The sequence below is a fragment of the Labeo rohita genome, chromosome 16 (genome assembly GCF_022985175.1).
Source record: "Labeo rohita strain BAU-BD-2019 chromosome 16, IGBB_LRoh.1.0, whole genome shotgun sequence".
Taxonomy (NCBI): Eukaryota; Metazoa; Chordata; class Actinopteri; order Cypriniformes; family Cyprinidae; genus Labeo; species Labeo rohita.
Window position 1 is genome coordinate 31172455 of NC_066884.1, and position 27226 is coordinate 31199680.

General features: G+C 40.7%; 1 protein-coding gene across 1 annotated transcript in view; it reads left to right on the forward strand.

Moving 5' to 3' along the window:
• Nucleotides 1–27226, forward strand: part of LOC127177872 (F-actin-uncapping protein LRRC16A) — a 426319-nt gene that overhangs the window by 355791 nt on the left and 43302 nt on the right. Inside the window, exons 37-43 of the mRNA XM_051130392.1 lie at nucleotides 396–646; nucleotides 926–1153; nucleotides 1649–1833; nucleotides 3076–3275; nucleotides 3344–3444; nucleotides 16663–16720; nucleotides 21593–21702. Coding sequence (XP_050986349.1) covers nucleotides 396–646; nucleotides 926–1153; nucleotides 1649–1833; nucleotides 3076–3275; nucleotides 3344–3444; nucleotides 16663–16720; nucleotides 21593–21702 — 1133 coding nt within the window. The remainder of the gene's footprint in view (nucleotides 1–395; nucleotides 647–925; nucleotides 1154–1648; nucleotides 1834–3075; nucleotides 3276–3343; nucleotides 3445–16662; nucleotides 16721–21592; nucleotides 21703–27226) is intronic.

The following is a 27226-nucleotide window of genomic DNA, read 5'->3' on the forward strand; positions in this document are numbered from 1 at the left end:
CATGACTTTTCGGGCATGTTTAGGCCCTCAAAAATGCGATTCATTTTGGAGAAGAAGAAGAATAAAAATAATAATAATAATAATAATAATAATAATAATAATAATAATAATAATAAACGGAGCAATTCCAAGAGGGTCCTCGCACCACCGGTGCTCGGGCCCTAATAATAATAATAATAAACGGAGCAATTCCAAGAGGGTCCTCGCACCACCGGTGCTCGGGCCCTAATAAACTGAGCAATTCCAAGAGGGTCCTCGCACCACCGGTGCTCGGGCCCTAATAAACGGAGCAATTCCAAGAGGGTCCTCGCACCACCGGTGCTCGGGCCCTAATAAGAACCCTAACAGCACACATACGTCGATTTACAAAATTCCTTCGGCACGATGTCGCTCAGGGAGCGTTTGCTAATCTGGAAGATATCGCCGCGATGTCAGCATTTGCAAGGTTGCAAGGTCACTACCTGATCTCTGAAAGGAGTGGTGGGGACCTTGGGCACATATCCAGGCCGGGGTCTCAAGACAACGTGAGAATCCGCTGGTCCGAATTCCAGGCACGAATTGTTCACGGAGAGGGCTTGGAGGTCTCCCACTCTTTTGATGGAAGTGAGCGCAGTCAAAAGAGCCGTCTTGAAGGAGAGAGCATCGAGTTCGACTGACGATCCCAAGAGGGGATGAGATGCGACCGAGGAGGGTTCAGCCTCCGGGCTCCTCTAAGAAACCTGATTATCAAATCGTGTTTCCCCACCGATCTGCCCCCCACCAAGTCATGGTTAGCTGCTATAGCTGCGACATGAACCTTGAGTGTTGAGGCAGACAGGTGCCTGTCCAGGCCTTCTTGAAGGAAGGATAACACTGATTTGATGCCACAACTCCGTGGGTCCTTCCCGTGAGAAGAACACCAGTTAACAAAGATGCGCCATTTTAGGTCATACAGCCGTCTGGTAGAGGGGGCTCTTGCCTGTAGAAGTGTGTTTACCACTGAAGGTGAAAGGTCTCTGAAGTCCTCCTGGTCGCGTCCAGGGACCAAAGGTGGAGGTTCCAAAGATCGGGGCGCGGGTGCCAAATTGTGCCCTTCCCCTGAGAAAGGAGGTCCTTCCTCAGAGGAATGTGCCAGGGAGGGGCTGATGCCAGGAGCACCAGGTCCGAGAACCAGGTTCTGTTGGGCCAGAAGGGGGCTACCAAGAGAATCTGTTCCTTGTCCTCCTGACTTTGCACAAGGTTTGTGCGATGAGGCTCACTGGGGGAAACGCATACTTGAGCCGGCCCCTCGGCCAACTGTGTGCCAGTGCGTCTATACCGAGGGGGGCCTCGGTTAGCCCGTACCACAACTGGCAGTGGGTGGATTCCGGTGAGGCAAAGAGGTCTACTTGTGCCTGGCCGAATCGATCCCAAATCAGTTGGACCGACTGGGGGTGGAGCCTCCACTCGCCTCCGAGCGAAACCTGTCGTGACAGGGAATCGGCCATACGATTGGCTTCGCCCGGAATGTGAGTGGCTCGTAGAGACTTGAGTCTGTGTTGACTCCAGAGCAACAGGTGGCGGGCTAGTTGTGACATGCGAAAGGAGCGTACACCGCCCTGGTGGTTGATGTAGGCCACAGTCGCAGTGTTGTCGGACCTGACCAACACGTGCTTGCCCTGAATCATAGGTCGGAACCTCCTCAGGGCCAGGAGCACTGCCAACAACTCCAGACAATTTATGTGCCAAAACAGTCGGGGCCTGTCCAGACCCCGGAAGCTGCCTGCCCGTTGCAGGTGGCACCCCAGCCTGTCTTGGAAGCATCCGTGGTGACAACGATGCGTCTGGACACCTGTTCCAGGGGAACTCCTGACCGTAGGAACATAATGTCTGTCCAAGGGCTGAGTGTCTGGCGACACGATGGTGTGATGTTTACTCGAAATGTGCCTCGATGCCACGCCCACCTGGGGACTCGAGTATGAAGCCAGTGCTGCAGCGGTCTCATGTGCATCAAACCCAGTGGCGTGACCGCGGCTGAGGATGCCATGTGCCCTAGGAGCCTCTGAACCTGTTTTAGGGGGACCGCTGACCCGCATCTGAGTGTTGCCACACACCTCAGAACTGACTGTGCACGCTCCGGGGAGAGACGCGCAGACATACTGACCGAGTCCAGCTCTACACCGAGAAAAGAGATCCTCTGTGCCGGGAGAGTTTTGCTCTTTTCCCAGTTGACCCGAAGCCCCAACTGAGCCAAATGGTTGAGAACCATGTCCCTGTGTACGCAAACCAAATCCCACGAGTGAGCTAGGATCAGCCAGTCGTCGAGATAATTGAGAATGCGTATGCCCATTTCCCTGAGGGGGGAAAGGGCGGCCTCCGCTACCTTCGTAAAGACCCGGGGCGACAGGGAGAGGCCGAAGGGGAGAACCTTGTACTGATATGCCCGTCCTTCGAAGGCAAACCGCAAGAACGGCCTGTGTCTTGGGAGGATTGAGACATGAAAGTACGCGTCCTTCAGGTCTATGGCCACAAACCAATCTTGAACTCTGACACACGTGAGAATGTGCTTGAGGGTTAACATCTTGAACGGGAGCTTGAGCAGGGCCCGATTCAAGACCCTCAGATCCAAGATTGGTCTGAGACCACCACCCTTCTTGGGTACAATGAAGTAGGGGCTGTAGAACCCTTTCTTCATTTCGGCTGAGGGGACAGTTTCTATCGCACCCTTCGCCAGAAGGACTGCGATCTCCGCCCGAAGAACCGCGGTGTTGGGGCCCTGGACCGACGTAGTGAGAACACCACGGAACTTGGGCGGACGCCGTGCAAACTGGATGGCATAGCCGAGCCGAATGGTCCTGAGGAGCCAGCGGGAAGGATTGGGGAGATTTAACCAATCCGAAAAGTTCTCCGCTAAGGGTCTCAGAGGAGTTACATTCGGTGTACCAAGGGTGGGGGTACCGTCGCTGGGAAAGCAGTGTGTGGCCGGAGGTGAGAAGCCCCGAACCACACTGGCTGCTCTGCCCAGGGAGTCCGATCCGTGAGAGCTGTGCAGATGATCCGCCCGAGAGGGGAGATCGTCTGAACGAGCTCGTTGTTTCAGAGCATACGGGGGCACAGGTGTTGTGCGACCGTATGTTTCTGATAATGGAAACAGCATCCGACCGTCGAGTAGAGGGCCGGAGGTGCTGTATATTGCGCCCAGAGAAGAAGGAAATTGCTCTTTTATTGACCATGTGGTGGCCGTCTGCCGTGTGGCAGACAGCCGGGTAGAAGCCGAATCCAGCGCTCGTCCCCTCGTCGAGTGTGGATCCGGACAGGTCAGATGATCCTCCTTCCCTGGGCTGCCCGTCTCAGGAACGCTTCGAAGCCTGACGTGGGTTCTTAGTGGCCTGAGGACGGGCTGGCGGTGCCACCTTCCTACGAGTGCTGGACCGTTGGACGGGTCTGGCTGCAGGACCGGCAGGTTGCGGGCCCTGAGCCACCCTCGTAGGGGGTCTTCCTCGGCGGGGGGCAGGCGGAGGTTGCTGCGTCGGCTGAGCTGGGCCAGCGCTCGCTGCACGCCGAGGCAGGATGTGTTTAATGGCCTCCGTCTGCTGCTTCACCGTGGAGAACTGCTGGGCAAATTCTTCCACGGTTTCGCCGAAGAGACCAGCCTGGGAAATGGGAGCGTCAAGAAAGCGTGCTTTCTCGGCGTCTCGCATCTCGGCCAGGTTTAGCCATAGGTGGCGCTCCTGGACCACCATAGTGGACATCGCCCTCCCCAGAGCTTGCGCCGTAACCTTCGTAGCTCGAAGAGCATAGTCGGTCGCAGAGCGCAGCTCGTGCAACAGCTCTGGGTCAGGAACACCCTCGTGCAGGTCTTTGAGAACCTTAGCCTGATAGACCTGCAAAATCGCCATAGCGTGTAAGGCGGACGCAGCTTGCCCAGAGGCCGCATAAGCCTTCGCTACAAGCGCAGACGAAAACTTACAAGCCCTGGACGGGAGTCTCGGGCGGCCCCTCCAGGAGGCGGCGTTTTGCGGGCACAAGTGCATCGCAATCGCTCTCTCCACCTGGGGGACCTCCGTATACCCCCTCGCTGGACCGCCATCGAGGGTGGTGAGGGACGGGGAGATAGCGTGCCGTGAACGAGCCGACAGAGGGGCTTTCCACGACTTCGTTAACTCCTCATGCACTTCCGGGAAAAACGGGACCGGGGAGGAACGTGGCCTGGAGTCACGTCCACTGCCCAGGAACCAGTCATCCAGCCTTGAAGGCTCAGGGCTGGGCGGGGGAACCCACACAACCCCAATCTCCTTGGCTGCCCGTTTTAGTGCGGCGGCCATTTCGGCATCTGCCACAGACTGAGACTCTCCCGCCGGAGCGGTAAGTTCAGCCGTGACGTCAGCCTCTGACGGCTCTCCCTCCGATGCTACAGACCCTGCCTTTTCCTCAGCAGGAGCCCCGAACAAAAGATCCAGCCCATACTGAGACGAGCTTTCAAAATCGTCCAGAGACTCCATCGGTGGACACACAGGGTGAACGGTTTGCGAGGACGTACCCGGCAAAGCGTCGTTCAAACCCTGCCGCTCTTCTTCAACGCACATCGCCGCGGCCTCGTACCCGGAAGTAGAAGGACCGGAGCGGGAAGCAGTTGAATGGCGCCGCGGCTTCTTCGAAAAGAACGCGGCTCGTGAGCGGAGCGTGCCCAAGGGCATGTCCTCGCAGTTCTGACAACCTCCCTCAGCGAACGCTGCTTCAGCATGCTCACGCCCCAAGCACTGAACACAGTGATCGTGCCGATCGTTAGGGGAAAGGTAGAATCCGCAACCAGTTGGACACGAACGGAAAGGCATAGTGAAACACACAATCCGCCCGTGGAGCTCTTTTAGAGAAAATTTGCTCAATTAGAGGAAAATCTTCTCCTGAAGATCGCCGTCGACGCACCCAGGGGAACTCTCACAACACGAGCCGTGTCAGAGAGGGAGAGACCGCTGTCTGTGCCGTAGATCCAACGACAAGAGAGGTGAATGTTGCCGCTTCTCACACAGAGACGCTGCATTCGGCTCCGAAGAACAGAACGAGTGAGCAGATGCACACGCTGCCCTATTTATACCCGGATGACCGGGGCGTGGCCAGCTATGCAAATCTGCACACCCAATTTTCATTGGCCTTTCTCAATACTGTCAGAGGTGTTTGGGCTCTCAAGGGCGACCCCTAGTGTCGTACACTACTCGACACAACTCGGAGTGTACGACAGATGGGGAACTTTAATTAGCCAGAGGTGACTGAGACTAACTGGGGAAGATCTTCTGGCAACAAAGTAATGTCCATATGACAGCAGCTCAAACATAAAACAAGTCATGTGTTCAGTACTAGTAATTGTCTATTTCTATTGCCACACCAGAATCTAAGACTATCTTCATGGCAAAAAGGCAAAAACTGAGTTACAATAATACAAGAATAACATAAACGAAATAAAAAACAAGCAAACACTACAGCAGTTAAAATGTTTGAAATTATATGATACAAATTCTAAAATCTCTTTTTTTTCTTTTTTTTTTTAATATTACTAAGGTCTCTAGTCAGGTGCTCACACACTATCCTTCAAGATTATTAAAGGGTAAGTTCAGCAATTTTTAATCCAATTTGTATTGTTACAATGTTGGAAATACATGTAAAAGAACAATGTTTAACAATGTTTAAGAAACACTGCAATAATACAAAGCAGGTTGAAAATCGTCAAATTTACCAATAAGGCAACATAAGGATAATCTTTGTCAGTTTTGTATGTCAAGTTGCCATCATCTGAAGTCTTGTTGAGTGTTGTCATCATCTGAAGTCTTCACAAGTGAGGCTGGATCCAATCTGGAACTGGTGTAAACTCTAGTAACCTTAGGATGGGCATCCAGAGATAGAAACAGTAAAGTAAAAGGAGAAAGATTAGTATAGCAGCTGTTCATATTATTTCAGACAAAGGTGATTTACTTGAAGGAGAAGTCCACTTCCAAAACAAAGATTCACATATAATGAAAAGGGACTTCTCCTTTAATCAAACAAAACTGTAGTGTAATGCTATGAGATGTGTTATGTTAATACTTGGCTAAAAATGTGTATTTCAATCTAATTTAAACTAAAAGATTGTGCCTGAACATTATCAGGAAGGCTATTTCAAAAGTTAAGGAATAAAGTACAAAAACACTCTACTTTCTTTAATGGACTTTAATATGTCCTTGCTATTATTAATAGTCCAGAGTTTTGTGACCTCATTACATTACATAGCTACTGTTGCCCCTATTTGTGCTTATTTTGCTGCTATCTGGTTTAATCACAATTAGAATTTTTATAGATCCCTTGGTAAATATATCATTTGAGCTAAGTATTCAGGGAATAGACACTATAGACACTATTCTATGGTCTCTATAGAATGGACTACGTATGTCACAATACCATTTAAATGGTTAGTTTAGCCAAAAATGAAAATTCTGTCATTAATTACTTACCCTCATGTCATTCCAAAACCATAAGACCTTTGTTCATCTTCAGAGCACAAATTAAGATATTTTTGATCCGAGAGCTTTCTGACCCTGCATAGACAGCAAGGGCTCTACCACGGTCAAGACACAGAAAGGTAGTAAGGACATCTGTAAAATAGTCCATGTGACATTAGCAGTTCAACCGTACTTTTATGAACCTATAAGAATACTTTTGTGTGCAAAAATAACAACTATGTTCAATGATTTCTTTTCTTCTGGTACAGTTTGCTGCCATTATGGACAGTGTAGTGGACATGAAAGAGTTAATTTGTTTTTGTCTATGTCACGTGTTCGTGGCGGAGAGAGTCACAGTGTTACGTGGGAATGAGAATATTAATCACCTGTTCAATTAGAGAAGGAGGGAGAGGGGGTGAGCAGGGGCGATGTATTCTTTGTTGATCAACATAATACAACAAATCTTTATGCCATCAGTCTGTGCAATAAAGAAGAGCAAAAAAGAGAATTTTTCCCTTACCAACATTGTATTTTTGTTGCGTTGCAAATGCATTGAGTTCCTGTTTTAGCCTCTCAGAGGTGTTTGGTAACTACAGAGTTGCCGCTACAGACAGTATCACGACTGTAATGCTGCTGACATAGTACATGCATGTGCTGTGCCTTGTTTACAAGCAGAGGAAGGCACACGCATACACCGTGGTACTCATGATAATGACAGTAGACTGTCCCAGAAGGGAAGAAATCGTTTAATAAAGACATTATTTTTGTTTTCTTTGCACACAAAAAGCATTCTCATAGAACCACTGATGCCACATGAACTATTTTAACAATGTCTTTACTACCTTTCTGTGTCTTGAGTGTGGTGGTACCCTTGCTGTCTATGGAGGGTCAGAAAGCTATTGAATTTCATCAAAAAATCTTAATTTCTGTTCAGAAGATTTAATGACAGTTCCTCCCTTTAAGTGGGAGGAACATTCATTTGGAGGAACTGCACTACCTTTCAAAAGTTTGTAAATTCATGAAAATTTTTTACGTCTTTGAAAAAAGTCTCTTCTGCTCACCAAGGCTGCATTTATTTGGTCAACAATAAATGTAAAAACAATAATATTGTGAAATATTATTACAATTTAACATAAAAGTTTTCTATGCCAATATATTGTGAAACGTAATTTCTGTTATCAAAGCTGCATTTTTAGCATCATTACTCCAGGCATCAGTGTCACATGATCCTTCAGAAATCATTCTAATATGCTGATTTGCTGCTCAAGAAACATTTAATTATCAATATCTTATCATTATCAAATGTTAGAGCAAACATTTGTTTTTTAAATAAAGGCTGTAATTAAAAAAAAAAAAAAACTTGAAAAATATGAAGCAGCAGAACTGTTTTCAGCATTGATAATAATCAGAAATGTTTCTTGAACAGCAAACCAGCACATTTGAATAGGTGTGTTCGACTTGAACCACGAACCACGGCTACAAGCGGCAGTCAATGAGATTGGCTGAGAGAAGTTCGGGACAGAGTTGAAAACGGACATTTCAAGTTGGAGAATTTCTGCTCTCGGTTACTGCACCGGCTGAGTCACCTGTCTGCTCTCTGAGCACTATTGTGGTACTTTGATGCCACATGTGACAGAGATTTGGCGTCAGATTTCGCTCGATCTGTGCAGTGCTACGTTAAGTCAAACACACCTTGTAATTTCTGATGGATTATGTGATCCTAAAGACTGGTGTAATGATGCTGAAAATGTAGCTTTGCATCACAGGAATAAATTACTTTAATTATATTAAAATAGAAAACAGTCATTTTAAATTATATTAATTTCACAAAATTACTGTTTAACTGTATTATTAATCAAATACAAAGTTGTGGTGGGCAGAAGAGACTTTACCATACCAAAACTAATGAAACAGTAGTGTATGATAAACGACTTTGGTGTAATAGTTAACAGCAGTACAAAAATTCTTAAGAAATAAATGGAAAGGAGTAAAAAAATATATTTAAAAATGTTGCCATCATTCAGGTTGTGTATTTTAGCCTTAATGTAAGTTTTTTTTAAACAAAGCAACTGATATTTGCCATAGCGACAGCAATAAGCTAGTGGACTGCTGAGTCGCTTTCACTCCAAAATGGCGGAATTGTAGGGTGCCACTGTTGCAATGGAACGTTCTGTTGGCTTTCACTTCTTGTCAGTATAAGTTCTTTGCCGTAGTTCAAGTCAAACACACCTTATGTATCATGATCTGATTGGTTGCTTTAGTCATGTGTCTTGTTCCTCATTGGTTGGTTTGTGTCATGGCTGGTGAACTACCCCCATGCTCACAATACACATAACACTCATACATAAAGACATTTTCTTTATTTAGACTATGTTTAATCGGTTACAAATGTATCTGGTATATACATGTGTTGTTTGTATGTTTCCCTATTATATTAGCCTAGTTACCACTCATTATTTGCACTAGTTAACCTCAATGCTTATTTTCAATGCATCTCTGCTTTAATATCCTTGAGATGTTTCATTCTTGGTACCAAAACGATCTGCTCATTATTTCTTAAACAATGGTGTACACTATGTGATCGTGAAATGCATCATACTATTTGTACTATATTTTGGTTAAAACTAAATCAGTCCCCCAGACCAGCAATAAACATGCAAATGGGCCATAAACGGGGACAAAGAAAACTTCTCCTGCTCAAAAATCCAAGCTTTGTATTGGCCAGTCCACCCAAAGGTGGGTGTGACAGGGAAACTGTCAAAATACCCTAACTCAGGCCAGTCATTGCTCAAACCCTTCGTTTGAATAATTCATCAAGAACTTCTGTTGTCTACCGCATCAGGACTCTTGTTCAGCAACAAAGCCAATGCACATAACCATTTCCAACTATTTAGATGCATATTTTTTTAAGGTGATTTTGATTTTGATTGATGATTCTCATTGGGTTGTGGATAATTGATGCAAAATAGTGCCATTCATTGTTCTTCTTCTCTCTCTCTTTCTGCACTTTCTTTCTTTATGTATATATGTGTTTTCCTTAGGTTAGTTGTATGTTAGCTGCAGTTCCATTTATTAAATTCCTTATTCACAATTGATTGTCTCTGTGTGCTGCTCACAATTCAAAGTCCCTGAATGTTTGATTTTGCTACATGCTAATTTGTTAATTTTACTACAAGTTAAGTTACTGCTAGTGCTGACTAAAGTAGGAAAGTTACTCTTTCTTGGCCAGAATAAAAATCTTTTCTAGAATTGATAAATGATTATTGTAACGCCACGCCAGCAGAGGGAGCCCTCACCCATTGACTCTCTATTATCGCTCCCTCTGCTGCTTCTTGGGTTACTTCCTGTTTGGTGGCCATTTTCCTGATTTCTTTGCCTTGTTTTGTTATTTCCACGGTTTTGTTTCTTTGTCATAGTTTTTGTCTTGTTTTTTTGCCATAGTTTTGTCTAGTTCATTGCCATAGTTTTTGCCTTTTATATTGCCCTGTTTATTTTGCTACTTTGGACTGCTCACTTGAATTTTGGCCTTCTGCCTGCTTATTTGGATTACGTTTTTGTCTTGCCTTCGTGTTACTGTTTGTTTGGAGATTGACCCTGCCTGTCTTGACTATGCTGTGTTTAATAAAGCTCGCATCTGGATCTAACACGCTTCACTGGAGTCCCGTTACAATTATACTGTCTATTTGGTGGACGAACAGATCAAATAATTGTAATATTGATTCTGCTACAGTTAATTCTGAGATCTGATCAAAATATTCATAATTAATTTTAACCGGTTATAATTAATCATAAATATTTTCCCTTTTGAACTAATTTGCTACATTGGTTAGTTTGTGTCATGTGACTTTCATTGTTTTACATATATAGCTAGAGTTGTCAAAAGGTACCGGGTTCGGTACTTTCGGTACTGAAATTTTAAAAACGTCCATGTCCAGCTTACACATAAGCACAACGGGAGCGTTTGAAAGCCACGTGTTTCAGCGGATCCCTAGTACATCTGCATATAGATGGATCCGCTGACAGACGCGGCTTTCAAATGTTCCCGTTGTGCTTGTGTGTGCACTCGGTGAGGAGCGTGAAGCGCTTATCATTGTATCTGTTACGTCCCAGGACGTCTTTTCTTTTTTTAGTCTTTTTGTTTTTTGTTTTTTGTTTTTTGTTTTCCAATGTGGGGGCGTGGTCATATGCTCTATGTCTGTGCTATGCTCTCTTTCTCTGTCTCTCTCTCTCTCAGGCAGTTTTTGGTTCAGTTAGGGATTAGAGGGAAGTTTTATGTTTATTTTTTCTTTTTTTGGAAACTTGAGGTAAATTAGTTGCTCCCTGAAATTAGTTAGCTGAATGTTTTGTTTGTTATTTTAGGCCTTGCTCTCTCCTGAGCCATTGCTTCCTATCTCTTTGTTAAACTTATGGTCTCTTTTGTTGTAAATAAACCCCTACTTTTTTTGTACCTCGAAATTGGTGTGAGGGACAGGGGACTGAAGTGTGTTCTTGCCGGGGTTTTTTTATTATTTGCTTTTTTATTTCATTGCTACTTCCCCTCTTATACCGTAGACAGGAGGGGAACGTAACAGTATCCAATCACTAGGGATGCTCCGATCAGGATTTTTGCCACCGATACCAAGTACAGTTTTTTTTGTCATGGTGATCGGCCGATACCAATGCCGATTCTGATGCTTTAAGTTTATATAACTGATATGTAAGCTCTCTGATCACCATAAACTTTTTTTCAGATAAAGTAATACTATAAATGTTGCCTTTGTTATATTTTTGTTATATTTTTACAGTAATAAATCTAATGTAACTATTGTTTTAACAGAGTACTAAATAATCACAAAGAAGTATTTATTATATAGTGAACATTTTACAATGGGGTTTATGCATAACACTATGCACATCAGGATTCTTAATATGAGACAAAAATTAATAAACAAAATGGAGCCAGCTGATGCAACCCACAAGGTTTATTTAATCATTGTCCAGTACTACAGTGAATGGTAAAGGACAAAATAAACATTTCATCTCCTAAAAAGTCTGATTTAACTTAAACATTGTCCAATACAAGCCTGAGCAGGACAAAATAAAAACCAAACAAACAAAAAAACATTTAAACTCATATAAATGAACATATGTGAGTACTAGTTTGATGCAACTCATTACATTTAATTAAACATTGTCCAATGTTAGCGAGAGAACAAAATAAAACAAAATATTTAAACTCCAACATGGAGAAGTCTGGTGTAACTCCTAAAGTTTAATTAAACATAGTCTACTATAAGACAGAGGAGGAAAAATTAAAACATTTTAAACTACAGAAAGAACAAAATGGAGTTGTTAAATGCAGCTCATGAGGTATATTTAAACATTGTCCAGTGTTAGAGTGAGAACAAAGTAAAATAGAAACATTTAAACTACAAAACTGATAAGTCTGATGTAACTCATATGGTTTAATTAAACACTGTCCAATTTATGACTGAAGAGGTAAAAAGAAAGAGAATCATTTAAACTCCATAAAGAACAAAATGGAGTAGTCTGATACAAAAAAGTAACAGGAATAAAATGACTGTCAGTGACTGTCAGAGTAGTCTTTTGGCTTCTTCATTAGGTAAGGCAAGTTTTTCTTTATAAAGATGAGTTTTTCAGAGTTTTTTAGACTCGTGCTACCTCTGCCAAAGCTGGGAACCAGCCTTTATTCCTCTCCCAGAAGTCCATAGGATCTGAGGACCTTGAGATAACAGGCTCAGAGAGGTACAGATTTATCTCCGCTGCTGCTGAATCACTTTCGTTGTAAGCATCACTGTGACTAGTGTTCTTGATAATTTCATCGTGCATCTGCTGCAGAGAACTAGATGGAGGAGCTTCTGGTTTGGCCACAGTTTCTTCAGTTCCAATCTTCTGATGTCCCTGCCTCACTGGTACACCAGCTTCACCGAGCAGTTTGTGTGCCTCTGGTTTGATCTGTTCATCAAAATATCTATCCTTGCACCTTGTTTTGAGAAAGAGAAAATAGCCATCATTGCTGAATTTCAATTATATTAGCCTAAAAATTATACAGTAGCCTACTATTTAATTTGATACTTTCACACATTTGTCACAAGCCTTTTTTTTTTAACTTGACATGTTCAATACCATAAGTATATGTACAAGTCAACCTCAGGGTATACCCTGCCTGTGTAAACCCAGCTAAAGTCATTGATGTACTGTTTTCTACATAAAATCATTCTATATAACTACATAATGTAATTTAATGTTAAAAACGTGAAAATATAAACTTGATATATTTAATATTGACTAAATACGATCATTTCAAAGATTAAAATCATAGGGAAATTAATAAAAAAGAAACCGTAATGCTCGTTATCTCATGCAATCTCATTAGTATGGACAGGGTCACATATTAAAGTTATCATATACATTATATCTAAAATTAATTAAGACTTACCTAGGATCAAGGACTGTAGCCACAACATACACAGGTTCCTTATCAGTGTTGGAGAATCTTCTTACAACAGCTTCGAGAAGTGTTTGTTTCGATGTTTTTACTCCATGGTCCGAGTCGGACTCTCTCTCAAGGAGACGCTTCAGGGCACTGATAGATGGGATGACATCAGCCACAGATGATTTTAATGAGCTAATCCCCTTGGTCAACTCTTCAAAAGGCTGGAGAATGGAAACCATATTTTCAATTAATCTCCACTGTGTTGCATTGAGATTCGGGATGTCATAGTCAGCAGTGTATGCCATTAAAGCATGTTTTTGCTCCAGCAGAGAGTTCAGCATGTTGAGAGTTGCAACCTTTTAGGAGACTGGCCGAGTTGTTTTTCAATATCTCCTAAACGCGAGTATGCTTGGGGCGAATGCTTGAAATGCCCAACAATGCGCCGGCAAATAGTCACAGCATCATGGATAGCCCGCTGTGACAGGACTCCCTCGTGAACCACTAAATGGAGACTCTGTGCCATGCACGGCACGCTGCGTAAGTTGCAGTCTCTCATGGCCTTTTCTATATTCTTCGCATTATCGCGTAGTACGACATGCACTTTTTCTTCGGGTATGTTCCAAGCCTGCAACATGTCTTTGTATTTAGCGACTAAAGCCTCAGCAGTGTGTGAGCCAGGAAATTCCTGGGAGTGGAGAATCACTTGCCTCTTTTCAAAGTCTTCGGTAATCCACTGCGCTGTCAAACTTAACATGGACATAGGGGATACACTAGAGCTCCAAATGTCCGTAGTTAAACTCACCGCGGTCAAATTTTCGTGAAGTAGACTGTTTATGTGGCTGTAGACGATTTGATATAACTCTGGGAGAGCAACATCAGTAAAATATTTGCGCCGTGGCAGTTTATATCGTGGTTCAAGATGTGCAATTAGGCGTTTAAATCCAATGTCTTCTGTAACTGACTATCCTTAGCTTTCTTGCTGTCTGGTGTGTACAGTTCGTGTTTTTTCAGAATGTCTGTAATGGATGGCTGAGTGAGAGTTGCATTATTAGTTACCGTTGCCTTTTTTGCAGTTGCCAGTTTTTCGTATTCGCCATACGACTCGCGGTGGCTCGTTCTTAAGTGCCGAATGAGGTTTGTTGTATTAAATGTTTTGGACAATGCGCCTCCACGTGAGATTTCTTTGGAACATAAACGGCAAATAGCGAATTTTTCATTGTTTCTCGAAACGTCATAGTAATTCCACACCGGCAATGACATGACTGCGGCGCCAAAACATTTACGTGTACTCATGGTGTACGTCCTCACGCATTGACGTCATCAATTGTGATCGGTTCCTAAGATCGGCCAAGTTTAACAAGTACTGATTGAGTCATTAAATGTGATTATCGGCCGATACCAATCTTCGGCCGATCGATCGGAGCATCCCTACCAATCACAGTCATGTCTGTTGAGCGCGTGAACACTATGGCCAATCAGCAACGTTTAAAATCGGCTCAAATGTGAGCGGGAAATGGACGTTTTTAAAATTTCAGTACCGAAAGTACCGAACCCGGTACCTTTTGACTACCCTATATATAGCCCTCATGTAGCCATTGTCTCTTGTTGTGATGTTGTAACCCTGCTGTTGGTGAGTCTGTGTATGCCAAGTCAAGTCTGTTTCCGTCAAGTCTGTTTGGGTCAAGTCTATTCAAGTCAAGTCTTTCGGATTTTGTTTTGTCTTCACTGTAAATAAACTGCACTTGGGTTCTAACTTCAACTTCAAGGTACAAACACACCCTGAAAGAACAAGGCAAAGGGATAATCCAAGACAGGCAGGAAAACAGGAAACAGGTAATCAGGAAACATGACGTGACTAGGTACTAGTCAGGAACAGGCTCCGTAATGTTGCTATCACTACACAAAGATAAACGTACACAATACTCCGCGATGAATGCTTGTTTGAGGCTGGTCTTTATAGTGGGTGTAATTGGCTGCAGGTATAAACGCAATCAGTGAAATGGAGCATGGGAAATGTAGTCCGTGGTGACAAGTGGAAGTCTGCGTAGTGTGAGAGTCAATGTAGTGAGAGGGCGACATCTGGTAGTGAGCGTACGGAAAGCCACGGACCGGATTCGTGACAGGCTGCTTACAACTATATTTATTTATTTTTAACACCCAAAAATAACTACAATAAAAATACAAAATGAAAATAAAAAACAAGTAACTTGGTTAGGCTTTTATTTATTATGTCCAACCTATTTTGTAAAATATATTTTTTATAAAAAAAAAAACAATGTTTAGTGCAGTATGTTTGCATTAGAGTAAAATAAAGCTTCTTTATTTTAAAATTTACATTTTAAAATTTAAAAGAGACCACACTCCTTTTTAAGCTATACTTGATAATGAAGTATCCGAACTTTGAAATGAAGGCTTAAGTGTGAAGTTAAAAGGTTAAGTAATGGTGTGACATACATTGCCTTACAAATGTTGATATTATAAAGTAAGCTTTGTTTCTGTAGGGCTTGTGTTACTGGTCACTCTACAAATCATCATAAACTAAATGATGATTTGCACTCAAATATTTTTTACTCACTCCTATTATTGACGTGGGGTGAAATTCACAATGTTTCAGCTCTCTGGCCTTCTTATTATACTGATGAAGATCTGAAAACTGAAACATTTGTATCCCTGTAAATTAAAAAAAAAAAAAAAATAATAATAATAATAAAAAGGATGGAGTATGGATTAGGTCTGTGTACTTTTGCATCCATAATGAAGTTTTCTTTGGCCAAACTAAAAGTAATGCTTCTCCTGCACGTTCTTGATCGTGATGAGTCTTGGCCAAAGACTATGGCTGCGTCCGAAGGTCAAGCTTCAGAGGCAGCGTTCCAAGGCAGGAAGGCATCAAGGCTGGTCTTAGCTGGTCAGGCTGGGAGACTAGCTGGAACAACCAGCTAAAACCAGCCTGACCAGGCTGGGAGACCAGCAAGAACCAGCTACTTCCACCTTAAACCAGCTAAAACCAGCCAACCAGCCTAGGCTGGTTTTAGCTGTTTTTGTCAGCAGGGTAAACAGGGCCATAGCCGCTGCAGAAAAAGTTGCATAGCATGAGGTGTCTAAAGATTACAATCTTAGAATTCAAGAACCAGACATTTTCACAAAGATTTTTTTAAAAAACATTTTTAATATTTGCAAGTTGCAACTGACACCAGCGATTGTATGCAGCTATGCAGTGGAGATGCATTCAGTGTCAAAGATCATTCAGCATTAATTTTGTCAAAAAAATAAAAAATAAATAAATTCTTGATTACAAGAAAAATACTGATTGTTCTTGTTATTTGTTTCATTTATTTCTTTTAATTCATAAGATAACACTACAGATTTAAAAAGTTTCAGTGGTTCAGATTTAAAAAGAATCAGTGGTTCCCAACCACATTCCTGGAGGCCCCCCAACTCTGCACATTTTGCATCTCTCCTTTGTCTGACACACTATTTCAGGTCTTGGAATCTCTACTAATGAGCTGATGATCTGAACTGATTAAGACACGGAAAACATGCAGTGTTTGGGGGCCCCCAGGAATGTGGTTGGGAACCACCGGCCTAAATTATGTCAGTGATTCTCTCATTTTAAAGATTATCAAGAATTAATTTATTTTGATCTGCAGTGTAATAAAAGTTGGCCTGTAAAAAAATTGGCCTGTAAAAAATTTGCCTGTAGCCGTATCTATGGACTACAGGCTAATTAAAATTAAAACAAACCTTAACGTTTCAATAGGTAAAACAGGTTTCAAATAAAAGCACCAATGTTGTCCACAGTGTTGTCTTTGGTGGGGCGGGATCGGCTGTTGGAGCGCAGGTAGATGCAGCGGTTATTGTAAGTAGTTTGTTTATTTATTTATTTATTTATTATTTTAGGTTTGGCAGAATTTGTCCAGTTGTGACTCAATAGTTCTTAAGTGTGTTGTGTAGTGGACTGACTCAGTCAGCTTGTGCTCCTTTCCGATTTTCAATGACTAAAATTTGTTCCAGTCAATGGATCAGCCGTTAAGTGTGTTGAGGTCAGTCTTAGAATGTTTCAGCTAGTCGTGTAGTCTGTCCCCAGCTTTTTCAAGCAAACGTAATAACCACCATTAGAAATCTGGTCACCCTAAGGGAAAGTCTCCTACTTCTCCAGATACAGGCAGGCCAGGTTCAAGAATTAAATTGCTGCTTCTGAAATTAGTGTGGGTGCACTTCTTTCGACATATATCCTGTCTATTATGTTATGGTCAACACTCATTGAAATTTCAAGAGTGTATGCTGCATTTATATGACGATGTCACTCCCACAGCTTTGCATCATGTAAGCGGCCATTGGTCCTCTTAGCATCATTAATAAAAAACATATTTAAATTTTGAATGGATATATGTTATCAAGAAGAAAGTGTGAAAAGTGCACTCCCTTTAAAATCACTAAAAAAGCTGTCACTCATTTTAGTTTATCACAAACTCTCAAATGTCATGATAATTAATGAAGCTCTCTATACTGCACAATGAATCTCTTTTTTGCATCATGTACAGTATACAATTTCTTTGTTATAATGAGAGGAGTCACAAGCTTGTATAACTCAGCCCTGAACAAAATTGTGATTGTTTTGAGTAGTCATTGAATTTTGTCTAACATAAACCTCTGCTTTGCCAGTGCATTCAAGAATCAACAGATATGCCTGTGATTTGCTACAGTGCTCAAAGCTGTAAAACACATTGTAAATATAAATATGCACTGAAGTGTTTGCCAAATATGTTTTGCCGGTATCCTGTTTTTACAGCCTGAACTGAGAGTGTTCTTGCTTTGGTTTGAGTATGCTTAGCACCTCTAACATCCCCGTAGAACAAACAGCTGATTAAATGCAACAAATTCAATATGTAATGAGTAGCCTATTTCATACATGTTTTAGGTGTGACAACTCTGTCTGACAACTTGATCGATTATGACAACTATCTGAGAGACATAGAATAGACAACACCCCCCCCCCAACAAGCAGATCTATTGCCAAGACATATGTACTGCTGCTGCTATACATCGCAATCCGATAGATAAGACCCCAGTACCCACCTTATTAATTTAAGTCCGTTGTAACTGTTATTACTTTCTCTACTTCATCAGTCCCAGCAGCAGCATAACAGCTTTTTAGTTCATATTCGTGCAATGATGAGACCGACAGAATTAGCCAAGGCATGGTACTTTACAATTTGCTTTAAAAGGCAAAATTGTCAGGTTGTCAGGTTTACAGTCCACAAAAACTGATGGGTGGACTGATTTGAATATACTGAAATAAAAGCAGAATATAAACGTTCTTCCTCCGTTTCTGAACTAGACAGCACAGCAAGGGCACACGTCACATGAGCACATTTCTCTGAACTACACTACCCGTAATACCCATAATGCATTTCACTCGGGACTACAACAACCACAGATAGTGATCTTAAAGGGTTATCCCACCCTAAAATTAAAATTTTGTCATTAATTACTTACCCCCATGTCGTTATAAAAACCCATAAAAGCCTTGTTCGTCTTCGGAACACAAATTTAGATATTTTTGATGCATTCTGACAGCTCTCTCGCCCTCAAAAGTAGCAAGGAGATCGGTAAAATAACCCACGTGTGTCACAACCTCGCCAGTCTAGGTTGGAAATGCCGGTGACAAGGAAAATAAAAAAAAAAAGAATTTTGAGAACGACAACACCCCTTCTCCGGTCCCAGCTCACAATGACGACAAAATGGAGAATCTTCACACATTTCACAAAAAGTTTATTGTCAGAAATCAAAGAATTGGAAGCATATCTCTTCGGAAGGGGATCAAGGCCAAAAAAACAAACAAAAGGAAAACTAGCTAAGGGTTTAGAACTAAATTACCTATCAAAACAAAATTCTCAAAACAAATACAGGGGCAGTCTTCCCTAACTCCCTAACTAACCAAAAACCGGAGAAAACGAAATTCATACACAAAAAAGGCAGTCCCCAACCTACTTGCTTCAAAATGAACTAAACATTATTTACAAATAACAAATAATCAAAATAAACAACAAATTATTGTTTATAAACTGATATGTTTTAGTTGCAAGTTACAGGGAAAACAAATTATATTCAATATAGCCACGTGGAAACGAGAACTTACTTTCAACCGGAATTCAACCGTGCTTCCACAACAACATTATTCGCATCAATCTACAGTCAACAAAAAAAAGAGTTGTCTGGGGCAGGAGACAGAGGACGAAACGACAGAGATTCAGCACGCGCTCTCACCAGAAACTCCAACACTGCTCTGCTTCCTAGCATTAAAACGCTCCCGCTCGCTACGCGATCTCCTGCAGCTGGTCCCAATCAAGCGCTGCCAGAAGGAGAGAGAGGGAGAGAGAGAAACTGCGTACAATGTATTGCACGCAATACAACAAAAACGTCAAACATGAGTACAAAAATAAATACAAATAATAAATGTACGTCCGAGGACATAACACCCCCACCCTTAGTTACAAAACATGGTTTGTAATAAATCAACTTACAACATGCAATTCATGTCATCACAATATGTGCAATTCAGATATCACCAGTATGAGCTCTGGACAATGCATCGGCTACGATGTTTTCTGCACCTTTCTTATAGCGTATGTCCAAATCAAACTCCTGTACAATCAGTGCCCATCTCATCAAACGTTGGTTGGAGTTTGACATACAAGACGAAATGTTAACGGATTATGATCCGTGTATACTACAATTCGATTACCAGAGCTTAGGTACACTTCAAAGCGTTTGAGGGCTTCTTTTTCTATAGTGTTATAGTTCTGTTGAGGTTTGGCAAACTTTTTTGAGAAATAACTGACAGGATGTTCAATGCCAGCATCATCAGCTTTTATCAGCACCGCACCGGCGCCACGAGCACGTGCGTCAACCTGCAGAGTGAAGGGCAAATCGAAATTTGGGGCAGACAAGATTAAAGCGTTGCACAGCAAGTCGTTAGCAGAGCAAAAGGCAGATTCACACTTTTCATCCCACACAAACTTTCACTCTGTACTAAGGAGATCAGTAAGGGGTGCAACCACTGAGGCGAAGTTCTTACAGAACCCCCTGTAATAACCGGTCATTCTTAAAAAAAAGGTTGTAATCCCCGTTTATTAGTTGGCGATGGGAACTCAGCAATAGCTTCAACTTTTGCACTCACAGGTTTGACCTGGCTTTGCCCGACCAGTTTTGGTAAGTAACCACAGCCTTGGCGAATTCACACTTACTGAGGTTAAGTGTTAACGATGCCTCAGCCAAGCGCTTCAGGACTGAATTGAGGGTGGATAAGTGGTCTTCCCACGACATGGAATAGACCACTACGTCATCAAGATAAACTTCACAATTCTCTATCTCAGACAACACAGTCTGCATTAATCTATGGAACGTGGCAGGTGTGTTACGCATTCCGAAGGCCATCGCTGTATATTGCATGAATGCGTCAGGTGTGACAAACGCAGAGATCTCGGAGGCGCGCGGTGTCGACGGCACCTGCCAATAACCTTTAAGGAGATCAAGCTTGGTTACATAGCGTGAAGAACCCACTCGGTCGACACAGTCCTCGACTCTGGGAATGGGAATGGAGTCAGCTTTTGTTGCGCTATTTACCTTACGGAAATCGGTACAGAAACGAAGGGAGCCGTCAGATTTGGGCACAAGAATACACGGTAAACTCCAAGGGCTCTGACTGGCAACAGCAAAACCATTACGCACCAAGTACTCAACTTTTTCTCTCATAACTTGATGTTTACACGGGTTTACTCTGTAAGTGTGCTGTTTTATAGGCGTGCTTTGACCCACATTGATGTCATGTACCAACACGTTAGTCTGAGAGGGAACATCGTTGAACAGAGTGGGATACTTGTTAATCAATTTGATATCATTGCGGTGTTCCTCAGACAGATATGAGAGGTAAGCTGGCAGTGTGGCTAAAATGGCAGAGTTTGAAAGTCTCCCACAAGAAGTATGAGCATCTTTGTCACTTAAATCATCCACCCCGGCACGTAACCATCAGGCAGATCAACAGTATTCATGGCGGCCACAATTTTAGCTACAGGGTTAACGTCAGACTTATTTCTCTCAACATATGCTTTAAGCATATTTACATGGCATACCCTGCTTTTACGTAGCATTTACATGTAGCATTAATTACATGTAGCATTTATACACATTAAATAAAGCTGTATATCTAAAATTTTTGAATAATAAAAATGACTTTGTGTCTGCTTATTCTATTAATCGGTGTTAAAACCATTAAAGAAGAAAACGCATTTTCCGTATTTAATTTCTGGGTTAAAAAAGAAAAAAAAATTGGGCACAAAAGTACACAGACCAGATTATCACTTAGTTTGTGATGAATGATTTATGCACAAATATCATGACAGAAGAAAGTGTGGTGTAAAATTAGCACAAGTCCAAGTCATGAAATTTATTCTTTAATTAGAATAAACATAATGAATGACCAATTGTATTTCAATTTCACATGTACCTATGGGCAGAGAAGTCAGTTTTTTTTATTGTAACATGACTTAGGTTAATGTAATTATGCAGCACCACATAGGAAAACCTCAGGGATGTGAATGATTATGTCTGAAATCTAAAAAATACATAAGAATCATATAACAAGAATAGATTACAAAATTATATGTATTGTTTAAAACAATATTATATAATTAATTAATTTAATTATGTCTTTATTTGTTTCCGACAGCAGATCAGCAGCACTTCATCTCAGGAAGGAGAGCAGAATGGCCTCATGGGAAGGGTTGATGAAGGAGTAGATGAGTTTTTCTCTAAAAAAGTCAACAAAATATTTGATAAGTGAGTACCAGCTCTGTGGCTATATTTATCATAACAAAATTTAATACATTTCACCAATGCTACAACTCTTCATGTTATGTATAAGAACCTTGTTGCAGTGTATATATATTATGGTGACTGTGAGGGGACATGTTCAGTTCACTTAATTTTATTGTGGGAACGACATTCATTTCTCATGGCCTTGACTTCTTATCTTGAGGGAATGACATATTTTTCTCGTGGCCACGAGTTTAATGTGTAAACAAACCTGATCATAGTAACCCGGGATTGTCAGAGATGGTTTTATTAATATTTTATTTTGAATTTATTATATTAATTATTATAGAAATTAATACATTATTAAATCATTATATTAACCATAGGCGATGCTGTCTATGCGTGATGTAGACAGCATTCGAAAGAAGTTTATCATGAATAAATGTTATAAAGTAGGACTACAAGAAAACATTTTTATCCATCCCACAATCTTGTATGTCCATTAACTGATTGTTTTTTTTTCTGTATTATTATTATTATTATTATTATTATTATTATTGATATTATTAGCTTATTATTATTTGTTATATTTTTATATTAGTTTTTTCTCCCTTCATTTCGATCTCTTTATTTACGTTCTGAATGTAAATGATAGCCTAGCCTATTGTAAATGCTTGACATGACAGTAATGCTTTGATTATGCAATATGACTGGGATTTTTTACTGGAATGCAGTTTAAAGGTAGAATTTAACATATATATATATATTTTTTTTTTTTTTTTGTCTAATTAATAGACTAGCCTATATAAATGCTATAGTGTTTCAGTGAGGAATGAATCATTCATGTATATTCATTTGTAAATGATAACAAGCTCATTTATCGTCACCCACAGGCATAAATACAATTATAAAGTCAAAATTTTATAGGCATAATTGTCAGGCGTTTACAGTATTTGCAAAATATATGGTAGCAAATAGTAGCATATACAGAACATTCATGAGGTAAAACGATAATATAAGAATATAGCCCTAACCAAATATTATATGATTTATTATTATTATTATTATGCATCTAAGGCTGTATCTCTGCAAAGATTTGACATATTGACACCAAAGTTTGTATGTGTCATTGTGACTTCACACTGCCCACAGCTCATCAAATTGGTAACAGTGCCACCTATTGGTCAGAATTAATACACCATTGCTAATGCTAATAACTTTTGTTTGCATTAGCCTATTGAAACTGGTCTCAAAATATTCCTTGCCAACAATATAAATACCAATTATGCCATATTTGGCCAAACTTCCTGTCCGCCATTTTGATTTATGTTGAAAACCTACTTTTTTTTTAAAATCCTCCACAATTGCACATACGATTTTCACCAAAATTGACTCAGATCATCTTCAGACTGTGCTGACAAAAAGGTATTGATTTTGTGTTGATAGACGAAACTGTTTTTGTAAAGCAGTGCAACAATTTTGTGCCATGATGCCAAAATGACTCTGAGGCTTTATCTCTGCAAAACTTGGACATATTGACACATATTAGCAGCAGCAAACTTTGGGTGTGTCATTGTCACCTCACAGAACAGACCACATCATTTTGATAACAGTGCCACCTATTGGTCAAAAGTGATAACCCATTAAATCCTATTACTGATAGTTGTTTTTATTATTCTTCACCCATTTTGACTAAAATCATCTTAAAATAGCTTCAGTTACTTATTGTTTCAGTTGCTCTGTTTCTTGCTGCCTTGCTGGCCTTGTGCTTGGACCCGTAAGTGCTACTTGCAGCTATATTTAGGGGTCAAGCACCAAAGGTGCAAAGGCACCTATTGTATCCATTGGCGTTCTTATCAGGGGCCAAGCGCCGAAGGTGCGAAGGCACCTCTTGTATCCGGTAGAATTGTTATTATTAGGGGCCAAGCACCAAAGGACTGTTGGTCCAATTTTCACCAAAATCAAATCAGATCATCTTCATACTGTGCTGACAAAATGTTATAGATTTCGTGTAAATAGACATTTCCGTTTTTGTATAGCGATGAAACAAATTTGAGGCATGACGCTAGACTATGTCTGAGGCTGTATGTCTGCAAAGCTTTGGCATATTAACACCAAACTTGTAGCAATTGTCTCCTTACACTGACCATACCACATCGATTTGATAACAGCGCCACCCATTGGTCAAAAAGGGATAGCCCATTCATATTACTAGTGGTTGTTTTTAGGATTTTTTACCATATATTTATTATTATTATCATTGTTATTATTATAAGTTTTTTCAAATGAATCTGATTGACAGACAAACCATGCTCTTATTTCTGTTTTGTTACTGTTATTTCAGAAACAGTTTGTTTCATACATTTAGAGTTATTCATTTATTTAGGAATTCAACAAGTGGTTCATTGTAAAGAGGCAGTAATGAAAAGTGCTGGTAATGCTATGTTTCCGACATAGGTCAGATAAGTACAAGCTAGAACATGGAGGAATTAAGGAAATGTGAAAGCATAGGTGGAAGAGATTTTTTTTTTAAACCAGAATGCAGTTAAGGGAATAGTTCACCCAAAAGTGAATTATAAGATCACAAATTAGAAGTACAAAACAAGGATTTGTAACAGAAAATGTCGAAGGATTTCAATATAAGGTAAGAGAAAACTGGTTTCCCATTGCTGTAAACAAAACCTTGTTCTTGCGAGACTAACATATTCAAACCGGAGCCCAAAGTCGCACATGCACATTAAATTTGTTTTGCACTAATCAGTTGTTCCACAAGGTGGCAACACTGGCCCAGGCTGCTGTTTCACAGTAGAAAACGAAGAACTAAAACAACGTAATAGCGGAGACTGCAAAAACAGGCAGCCGCATTGACAAGTACTTGGTTTATGAGATAGCAGCAAATTTAGGTTAAAAGAGTACAAAGCCATTTTCAGTCATAACTTCTGGAGAAAAATAGAGGAGACACTGAACTAAAGATGAAGCTTTCTAGAGTGCATTTACCATCTGTGTTTGCGTCCAACTCAAATGGAGTATACTTTGAAAGGCTGCATTTTCTACTGTAAGAATATAAGTATACTGAAGTATACTTTGCGCTTAACGAACGCACATATGACAGTTAACAAAAGCTAGAGATTTGTTTATAAAGTTTTACATTTTCTTACACAAATACATTGCTTTACTTCAGAAAGCCTTTAGTAAAATTTCAACCCCCATTCACTGCCATTATAAAGCTTGGAAAAGCCAGGACATATTTAATCATATTCATCAGAAAGAAGAAAGTCATATACACCTAGGATGGCTTAAGAATGAGTAAATCATAGGGTATTTTTCATTTTTGGATGAACTATCTCTTTAAGTGCTGATGAAAGAGATTTCTGCTCTCTCTTGAATATTTTCAGGAATTTAATGTTCTTAATAGGGGTGGGAAGATCGGCACATCATCAAGAAACAGTGAACGAAAGCCTATCTGAGCCTTTACTGCCTCCTGAGACTGTTTTCTCCTGTTCCAGACATTAGCATGTATGCTAGCTGTTCCCTGTTTGCCTTGTTGTTAATGTACAACTTGGACAGATGTTGTTATTTCGCTTTGCTTAGGTAAATTCATAACCTGAGACATAAGCTGAAACTTTATAATTGTAATTTTTGGAGCAGTAGGGAGGTGGATGCCTTTTTAGGTCCATGTTTTGTTCTGTTTTTGGTTAGAAAGTGAGTAAGGTAAGACTTTTGTTGTTTATTTTGAATTTTGTTTTGTGAGTTTAGAAAGTACTGCGCCCCTGTAAAATTATAATAAAAAAAAAAACTCATTTACCTGTTCAGCTTGTGCCCAAGTCCTTCTGGGAGCAGAACTCAAGGGTAAAGTATATGGGCCCTATTTAATTTACTGATGTGGTAGGTGACAACATGTAGTGATGTGGAAGGTAATCTTCAATTAATCACAGAATGATAATGTTGTAAAACTGATTTCATATAATCATCCTTCTATTTGTATTACTTTTTGTTCTATCCTCATTTCATCATGTTTTTATTTTGTGTTTTAAAGAGTTATGTTTGATAGAAAGTGCCTTACTGTATTGCAATTTTATTTAAGTGAAATGTTTAGCAGTTGTGGTAAATTGCAAATTAAAATGGTTTGTTAAAAAAAAAAAGAAAAGAAAGAAAGTACTACTCCCCTAAGTTAGATATTTTATGTTCGTTGTTTTGGCCTGGTCCTGAAGCTTCATTTGCTCCACTCTTTGTACCCTTTTTTTGAGTTTGTCCAAATAAACCACTTTTCTTGTGTGTTCCCAAAAATCTGTTCCCGATTTTTGCGGAGTGCTGGGACAGGAGAGAAGAGCTCCTGCTTGCCTGTTAAGTTATTTTTTTCTTGGCTTACATTAATAAATTTCCCTGTTACGACCTCCCTGACCCTAGACTGGGGACACGTGTAACAATTGGGGGCTTGTCCATCTGTTAATATTACACTAATTCGAACGTCCGTTTAAAAAAAAAAAATTCATTCATGCAAACTCCGTGGTTTCCTTATTTGATGTATAGGTAAGTTTTGGCTGCTTTGAATTTTGGTGGGTGAGGAGATACTATATTATTGAAAATATGGATTTTGATTTGCTAAAGTTCATTTTGGATCCTTCTTTGGAGGAATTTAACCATTGCCGAAAAGGATCTGCTCTTAATAGCTGACTTTTATAACATGACTGTTTCTAGAGGCGCACGTAAATGAGTGATAAAAGATGAGTTGTATGACAAGTTAGTAGAGGCAGGTATCTTTTCAGAACAAACACTAGAGCAGGGGGATGAAGCTGACATTGGTGCAGAAGCTGACTCAAGTTCAGTAGCTTGCAGTAAAACCGCAGCTTCGGTAGACCCTCATGTAGCTCTGAAATAAAAAGAGCTTTATCTTGAATTAAAAAAGCAGGAGCATGAGACACAGTGGCTGCGTTTGAGAGCTCTTGAAATCCAAGCAGATCTTGACATTAAGTTGCATAAGCTTGAGTTAGTGCAAACTCTTTGTAGTCGCCCGATTCCTACACCTCGTTCCTAGACCGCCTTCCTCTAGTGAGAGCATTGCATCTAAATCTGAATTCGACGTTGACAAGTATGTCAAATTAGTACCACCCTTTCGCGAATCAGAGGTAGACTCTTATTTTGTTGCTTTCAAACGTGTTGCCGCAAAGTTGAATTGGCTGAAAGACATGTGGGCTTTACTACTGCAGTGTAACCCCGTTGGCAAAGCAAAAGAGGTATGTGCTGTTCTGCCAATTGAGGAGTCATTGGACTATGACACTGTAAAAGCAGCTGTGTTGAGAGCATAGGAGTTAGTGCTGGAAGCATATCGGCAAAAGTTCAGGGCGTGTTCAAAGCAAGCCAAACAAACTTACGCTGAATTCGCAAGAGAAAAAAAATGCTTTTTGAAAAGTGGTGTCTTGCCAGTAAGATTACCACTTATGAAGAATTGCAAGAATTGGTCTTAATTGAAGATTTTAAAACCTGTGTGCCGGAAAACGTTGTTGTTCATTTAAACGAACAAAAAGTCTCGAAGTTTTCTAATGTGGTG